The 8,778-nt window shown below is 40.4% G+C and overlaps 1 protein-coding gene across 1 annotated transcript; it reads left to right on the top strand.

Annotated features, from left to right (window-relative positions):
- Nucleotides 1-1,375: 1,375 nt before the first annotated feature.
- kcnk17 (potassium channel, subfamily K, member 17) lies at nucleotides 1,376-6,863 on the top strand. The gene is made up of 5 exons (XM_072690274.1): nucleotides 1,376-1,609; nucleotides 4,961-5,075; nucleotides 5,274-5,440; nucleotides 5,658-5,826; nucleotides 6,625-6,863. The coding sequence occupies exons 1-5, from the start codon at nucleotides 1,376-1,378 to the stop codon at nucleotides 6,861-6,863; spliced, it is 924 nt and encodes a 307-aa protein (XP_072546375.1).
- The last annotated feature ends 1,915 nt before the right edge of the window (nucleotides 6,864-8,778 follow it).

Genomic DNA, 8,778 nt, shown 5'->3' with positions numbered 1-8,778 from the left:
CATTAGGCAGGTCTTGTGGGGTCAAAAAAGGGCAACCGCTGAACCAGCAATAAGGTCATGGGCACCCAAGGCTCACTGATGCGATTCATGGAGGCTCCATATCACACCTTACAGGACTTAAAGGATCTACAGCTAACATCTTGGTGCCAGATGCTACAGGAAGCCTTCAGAGGTCTTGTGGAGTTCGTGCCATAACGGGTCAGAGCTGTTTTGCCGGCACAAGGGTGACTTAAACTGTTAAAAAGACGAGATACTTGAGGAACTTTAGAAGGTTCTTCAGTTTGAAACTGTGAAGAAACCTCTTAAGGTGTTTGATGGAACCTTCAAGTAAAGGAACACATTCTTAGAGACAACAGCCTTTGCAAAGAGCTCAAGTATACTTTACACTGTTAAAAGGACAATATGACTTAAGAGGTTCCCCCACAGTCAAACTGAAGAACCCCCGAATGTTCCTCAAGGATCATGTCCTTTTAACAGTGCAGTGTGATCAATTTAAGAAGTTCCTCATATTGGATCCAAATATAATTACCCAAAGGAACCTTTATTCGAATGAGGTCTTTGAGGAACCAGATTTCGTACTGAAGAACTAGAGGTGTCTCGTAAGAGCACTGAGCCCCAAAGTTATTGGAGCTATTAGAGCATTTTTTACAATGTACTCAATATTAGGCAGGTGGTTAGTGCTAATGTTATGGCTGATCAGCGTATGTGTATGTCTGGGTGTATGGGTGTGTGTTTGTATTTGTAGAGCCGTGATAAAGGCAGCAAATTGAGCAATGAGGTATAAAACAAACACATCAGAATGATTAGTCGGTCTTGTGATGTGCGGGAGACCCAGCGATGGTTCTGTCACGGAAACACAGGGCATGGGAAAGAGACGCTGCTGGGAAAGGCACAGTTTAATGTGGGTGGCTCACCGTAATGGCAGTTGTTAAGGTTCAATAATAATATTAATACACATTTAATGCAATATTTAATGTGTTTTATCAAGCTGGTTTGGGAAATGTATTTATTTATTGCCGTGGAAGTGCTCATTTCCCTGGAATACTGCAGTGGCCTATTTGCACAGGTGTTGCACAGGTTGAAGTCATTCAGAAATTGCCATTACATGGTTTGATAGCTAAATTTAACAGTGCACCGAATCCTGAAAGGCCTTAAATGCTATTTCTGCAGCACACCTTCTCTTTTTATACGTGACTCTGTAAATCACAGTCGCCCGAAATTTGCATAGCAGGCCTTAAAGGACTCAAACAAGGAGCATTGCGTGCGCACCTTGATTTGCCTGTCACACAAACATGGGTAAATCCACACCCAACACCTTCGCACTTCGTGTTAGCCACAAATTGGGAAACCTGGGGAGCAAGACTCCGGGGCCAACATGGTCTCCATACGTCCTGGAAAGTTTTTTACGAGGCAAACTTTGGCCAGATTCCTTTCTCTCCTGCTGCTCGGAACGGTGTATCTGTCCTACGTCCTGATCGGAGGGGTGGTCTTCTGGAAGCTGGAAGGAGAGCAGGTCCAGAACCAGATTGCTGTCCTGAAGGAGAAGAGAAGTACCATGTTCCAGGTTTACCCATGTCTGAATCAACAAGGTCTGGAGGAACTGGCAGAGGTGAGAAATGGAGTGCACTACCAGTGTTAATATGAGTCAGGATAAGGCATGAATAAGGATGAAGGATTTGCATAGATGAAGCAGCAAAGATGGAGGAGCCTCGAGCTGGATGAGATCCTCACTTTGCTTCTGCAGGTTTCTTTAGGTGTTCTCTTCAGGTTGGATCTCAATATCAGATCTTGGCCTACTTGCATCAGGGAAGAGTGTACTTTACGTAGACTGGTCGATTGCTTGTTGGGTAACTCAAGAGTTGGGCAAAAGCTGTAGATGTATATTTACATAACATGTAGCTGTAAGATATGGGCTTGCTTTTGGAAGGCCTTTTGCGTAATGTATGTGTGTGTACAGTAGTTTTGAAACATCTATGTTACATGTGTGCTATCCAGGCTTTGAGATCTACTGTGACTGATAGGATGGAGGTGTGAGATTGAGAACTCCACCGGGTGTCCAAATCCTAGATGAGGGTGGAGTGGTCAGTTCTGTGGTTTCTGATAAGATGCCAGTGTGGAGTTCAAGCCCAAATGCCATTACTGCTATGTGAAAAATCACAGCGATAGTCAAATGCACTTTGCAATGCAAATAGGGCAGTAGACTGACCTCCCTTGTTCTCTTCATTTTCTAAAATCACTAAAATGAACTCAAATGGCCTGATGTTGAGGGATGTTGCACACAGCAGGGTTTATTTTTATGGGCAGTGAAGATGGATTACTGGAGCCAAGTATTATTGTAGGATTGGCCATTACTTCTCCTCCTCTTGAACAGTCCTAGCTTTTTGGTTTAGGTCAGATCTGGACCTTGGACCCAAGTTCCAGTCCTGGGTTGTGTTCTGGCTGAAAGTTAAGAGAACAGTTAATGAAAGTGATTGGCCACACAGCGTCACACCTACCAAGGATAGCAATATTTAGATCTGAAGACCTTTGGTTTAGGTTATCATGCTAGGTGCTGCAATGGTAGCTTTGGTTTTGTTTTTTTTTACATTTACATTTACATTTACATATACGGCATTTAGCAGACGCTCTTATCCAGAGCGACTTACAAAGTGCTTTGCTATTTACCCAAGAAAACCTTCGCTAGTTAGAATAGACTAATAATTCAAAAGATACCTCTAATCTTAGACATTGCTAAACACAATACAATAAGGCGACCATAGAACTATTCGTCCAAGTACTCTCTGATGAGGTGGGTCTTCAGTCTGCGTTTGAAGACAGTTCCACCACTTCGGTGCAGGACAGAAAAAAGCCTGGACGCTTGTCTTCCGCGGATTTTGAGGGATGGTGGGTCGAGCCGAGCCGTACTTGAAGCTCGAAGGGCTCTTGATGCGGATCTGCTTTTGACCATTGCCATCAGATACGGAGGGGCTGGTCCGTTCTTGGCTTTGTAGGCCAGCGTCAGGGTTTTGAATCTGATGCGGGCAGCAGCTACAGGAAGCCAGTGTAGAGAACGCAGCAGTGGAGTGACATGGCTAAATTTTGGGACATTGAAGACGACCCGTGCCGCTGCATTCTGGATGAGTTGCAGGGGCCTGATGGTGCGCAGAGGGAGACCAGCCAGAAGAGAGTTGCAGTAGTCAAGCCTGGAAGTGACGAGAGACTGAACGAGCACCTGGGTGGCCTCTCTAGAGAGGAAGGGTCGAATTCTCCGGATGTTGTACAGAAGAAATCTGCAGGACCGAGTTACGTTTGCAACATGACTTGAGAACGATAACTGATCATCCATCACTACAGCAAGGCTTCGGGCGTCAGTAGAAGGAGTGACCAGTGAGTTCTTAAAGGTGATGGCAAGATCGTTTCTTGGTCCAGCAGTTCCCGGGATGTACAGCTGGGTCGTCTCTGATACTGATCTGTAGATTGGAAAAAAACAACTAGAAATTGATGCACATACTTATACATAGAAGGTCAAACATTTATTAATTCAATTTGTTGGTTTTGTGGCACTGACCCAACTTCAAAGCACCGTCCATATACTTTTGATAGAGTTATGGTCAAGACAGTAGGGAGAAAGGTCATTCAAAAAGCTTAGTGTTAGACTGCTTTATCCATCCCACAACCACCTATGATGTGTGTTTGTGTGTTTCGGGTCATTGTTCTGTTGGAATACCCAGTTGTGTCTGAAATGGTGAGAGATTGGTTCTGCTGAAGAATTCTGATGTAGTCCTCCATCTTCATATTGCATCCACCTTGTAAAATGTACCAGCTCTACTGGTAGCCAAACAGCCCCAGAGCATGAGGCCACCACCACCATGCTTAACAGTTGGTGCAGTGTTCTTAGGGTTGAATGCTTCACTTTTACTCCTCCAAACAAACCTCCAGTCATTGTGCAACAGTGCAATCTTTGTCCATTTGACCAGAAAACCTTCCAACAGAAGGCGTTTTGTGTGTGTGTGTGATTTTGGAGCAAAGGCTTCTTTATTGGATGGCAGCCTCTCTATCTATGGCGATGTAAAACTCTCTTGACTGAAGCAACAAGACAGTGGCACTGGTGTTCCAGTAGCTTCCAGTTCATGCCAGGCCTGTGCCCTGGTAGTTCTTGGGTTCTTCCTGACCACTCAAATGATCTTCCTCTCAGCTGAGGGTGAAGTTTGGTTTGGTGGCTACACCATCCAATAAATTGCTTGCACTGGCAGTCTTAGAATCTGCAGTTGTTAAGAAATGGCTTCAGGAAACATTCCTGGCCTTTACATCTACGATGATCCTTCTGCACTGAGCTCCTTGAACTTTCCCACTGTACCTTGTGTTTGTAAATTCAATCAATGAGGCAATGAGAATTTTGCTGTGTGTGGGCACAGAAAAGCATAACTGGATGTTAAGAGGCCTTGGCCATGGCAATTTAACAGACATTTTAGGCATTTCAGCAACACTGAATTAATAAGCTAAGTGTGTGTGTGCAGTCCCTGTATGTGCGAATTTAACAGAACCTTGCAAAGAAATCATTGAAGGCTCAATATTGCCGTCACATTCATGTCCATGATGAGTATATGCAAACTTTGCTGCTGTTGGAACAAAAGCTTGCATCCCCATTTTTTCCCTGCTCACCATTTCTCCTCATTCTGTGGTTTTATGAAGAACTGATGCATAGAAGTGGTCCAAATTATTTTGAATAAAACATTTGTTACATCAACTTACATTTAAACTTAAGAACGTCTTTTACTTTTCATGTAAAACATACAATAATTGAAGATACAAGGATTTGACATGTATAGCTAAACTTGTAAGCCCATAAGTGTCTGACTCTTGATTTGATAAACGTGATACCCTTTTATTTACTGTATTCTGAGCAGTTGTGACGTATACAGGTTTACAGTGTATATCTTGTGCTAAAAAAAAACCAATGTTGTTGCTAATTACTGTTAAGTTAATCCAGGCTGCCACTAAGAATGGACTCAGCCTGAAAGGAAACCATACATCCGGGGGCTTCTTTAAGTTCACCAGCTCTGCCGTGTTTGCCGCCACAGTTGTTACAACCATCGGTAAGATGATGCTACAAGGCCTCTACATATTTGTTGTATATTTGATTAAGCGAGTTATGGATTGTTGTCATTAAACTGTTCATTAGCTGTTTAGTTGTGTGGACATAAGCCACAGTCCAGTTTTATTCAGTATTGTAAGCACATCAGTACCTCCAAGTCCAGCCAGTATTTTCTTTGGAACTGTTCTGTCCTCCACAGGCTATGGCAATATGAGTCCCAGTACAACGCCTGGTCAGATTTTCTGCGTGCTCTTCGCCCTCTTTGGAATCCCCTTAAACATGGTGGTCTTGAACCGAGTGGGCAAGTACATGCTGGCCACTGAGAGAATGTTCTGCAATTTCATTGCAACAAAGACCAACTGCCAGGTAAAAGTCGATCCTAAATATTCAGCATTTAATAAAGAGTGTCAATCTGCTCAAATTAGCAAAGGAATAAATGGGACTGGGCGAATGAGTGCACTGAACAAAATACACCCTTATAATAAAGCATCGGATCAATAATTGATTTGATTACAATTATGCGAAATAAAAACTATGTAACACATCCACTTCTTTTCTCATCACTGTTTTAACCCTTCCACAGAAATGTATGAGGGTTTCCATCCACTTTCTGTTTTTCCTCATCTCATCAGTGCTCTATTTCATGGTCCCCATGCTGCTGTTTAAACAGTATGAGGGCTGGTCATACGCACAGGCCATCTACTACTGCTTTATCACACTCAGCACCATAGGCTTTGGAGACTATGTCGCAGGTAAAGTCTTGAATGTGGTATTTTCACAAACAGACTCAGAATATGTCTTTTACTGTATGAATGTCGCTGTCACTCAGAAATCTCAAAAATCTTTAATAATGACAATTTTCCAGGAGAAGATTTTACAGAAAGATACATGTGAGAAATATGGAGATGCTTGATATATAACATCAAAAAAAAAAAAAAAAAAAAAAAAAAAATATATATATATATATATATATATATATATATATATATATAATGTAATAATATGTCCTATATGTATTTAAAATATGTAAAAGGTAAAGGTGCACATATCTGTCACTGTACTATGTACAGCGGAATGTGTCCTCCGCATTTAACCCATCTGTGGTCGTGAACACACACACACACTAGTGAACTAGGGGCAGTAACACACACACACTAGTGAACTAGGAGCAGTGACACACACACACTAGTGAACACACCCAGAGCGGTGGGCAGCCAACTCCAGCGCCCGGGGAGCAGAGAGGGTAAACGGCCTTGCTCAAGGGCCCAACGCTGGCAGCTTGCCAAGCCCGGGAAATGTAATAGTAATGTCCCATGAATTATATGCAAGTATATAAGTATTAAATATATATATATATATAGCCATTTTGTTGGTCTTGTAAATTATTCCTTCTCTTCCTGGTTGTTGTTACTGCCAACAGTTTAACAGCTGAACTGTAGTTGTACAGTACAGTCTGTGTCCTGATCAGTACTGACCAGTCTGTGTCCAGACTGTGTCCAGACTGTGTACTGCACTACTTTTACATCAGCTCATCTCATTCTGCCTTTCAGATTACAACCCTGATAAGGAATACCCAGACTGGTACGGCTGTATTATGGGAGTTTGGATATTCTTTGGCCTGGCCTGGCTTGCGTTAGTCATCAATCACTCCATCGACCTGCTGGAGGGCTTCAACACGTACATTAAATCAGGAAGAATAAGTGGAGGCAAAAAGAAGAATTCAGAGGAGGAGGAAGAGAAGGAGCTGCCAGAGACGCCAGAGAAGCAGGAGAAAAAAGCCAGACATTAGACTCGGAGCTGAGGAGGGAGAGTAGATTCAGTCTGTAAACAGAAACACACACACACACACACACTAATTTCATGTGATTCTTCAAACCTTTTCATCTGGTCCTAAAGATCAGACTGAATACCGGACTGAAAACACAACAGCTTTCAGGCCCATCTGCTCCATCAGGTCCAGATCTAATGATCTTTACCCAGCATCTTTAGGACAGTTTACGTCAAATTAGACCTTCAATACTGAGCTGCAGTAATAGTCTTGTATCCTTTAATAATCAGCTGTTTATTTATGTCGTGTTTTTTTCCTCATGTGTTCAGCGTTTGAGGGAAAGTGCTTTGTACAGGCCTGTGCAGGTTTTTTTAACCTTCTTCAGGATTTATAATTCCTGATATTCTTCAGCTATTTTTTTGTTCTTATATATAGAACTGTGTAACATAAATACATCCATAATTAATAATCATAATACACAATTACTTACACTTTTTACAGACTACAGTCAATGCAGTCAAATAATAATTTTTTATCAAGTGTAATTACCAGACAAATATATCATATTTCTCATCTTGTGGTTGTTGCAATTATACAGTAGTATATCATAAACCAATTTGATTGTATAATTGTATTTCTAATATTTTTAATATTTTATTTTTTTAAATCAGTATTTAATGACATAATCAGAATTTGCTGTCACCACATAAAACGATTTAAACCAAGTAAAAAAAAATATAGAAATAACTAATTAATATAATGTTGAATATTTATATATTAAAGAGAACAATATTAATATATTAAATGTATTTTTATATGAATATGGCATTTAAAATATGTTGTACAACAATCTATTTATATATATTTATATATTTATATTATTATTATTATTATTATTATTATTATTATTGTTATTATTATTATTATTATATTGATAATAAATTACAAATATTTTACAGTTATCTTTATTTTTTTAAATTTTTTGTTTGTATTTCAATCCATCACTCTTCTCCACACTATCCACTGCATTAACTGTCTCACCACTAACACCACAGTGGAATGTCTCTCTGGGACTGACCAACACATTTGCCTAAGCGTGGTTTTCATTTTGCAGGTTTGTTGCCTCTCAGTCACAGATTTCCCAGAATCATTTCAGGTCGTGGGTTGTCTCTGAAACCTCACTGACCAGAACAAACCATTTAACTAGGTCTGTGAGAAGGCTTCTTCAAAACACCCCTTCCAGAACTCACCTCTGACCTGTGCTGCCAAGCACCCATTATATCCACTAGGGGGCACTGGCACCTCACATATATTGAAAGACTGATTACACACAAACATTTGAATCATTAGTTTCTTTACTGTCAGCAGTTTGATTTATAAGGTACTGTAAATAACTGTAAAAATATCAGTTACTTACTGTAGGTTTGTTGGGTGCAGAGGCTAATAGTATATTTTGTACTATAAATGATAATAGAAATGTATAAAAGAAATTATTATAAATATACTAAAAGTTTATTATTGTTGGTCAGTAGAATTTCCACTGGTCCGAGGCTAAGCTAAGCTGTCTTTCACTGCAGATCAGGAGTGTGAGGATTTCCCATGAATTAATAAATTAACATATTTAAAATGATTTGAATGTTTTTCTTTTCATTTCTCCTAACTGTGTAGACCATTTCTTCTACACCAGGGTACTTCATGTCTTGGGGGTCCAAAGTGCAGTGTATGTGGTGTGACAAGGGTTAACAATATAAGACAGTGTACAAATAATAATTAATGATGGTAGGTTTCAGGTTGTTTGCACAATATGAGTATGTAACATGGGTAATAACGGAAAATAAGGGCAATAATTATGTATGAATATATAAAAAAGATGCTTATTCTGTCCTTGGGAGGAGAGGGTGGGGTTAAATATTGGGCCAAATAGAACGTGCCAAAG

Source organism: Salminus brasiliensis, chromosome 10 (assembly GCF_030463535.1).
Source record: "Salminus brasiliensis chromosome 10, fSalBra1.hap2, whole genome shotgun sequence".
Lineage (NCBI taxonomy): Eukaryota > Metazoa > Chordata > Actinopteri > Characiformes > Bryconidae > Salminus > Salminus brasiliensis.
This window is presented reverse-complemented; position numbering and strand designations above follow the sequence as displayed.

Coding starts and splice junctions, on each gene's coding strand:
- kcnk17 (XM_072690274.1), top strand. CDS start 1,376: ATGGTCTCCATACGTCCTGGAAAGTTTTTTACGAGGCAAACTTTGGCC. Junction 5,076..5,273: donor CACAGTTGTTACAACCATCG/GTAAGATGATGC, acceptor TGTCCTCCACAG/GCTATGGCAATATGAGTCCC. Junction 5,441..5,657: donor CAACAAAGACCAACTGCCAG/GTAAAAGTCGAT, acceptor ACCCTTCCACAG/AAATGTATGAGGGTTTCCAT.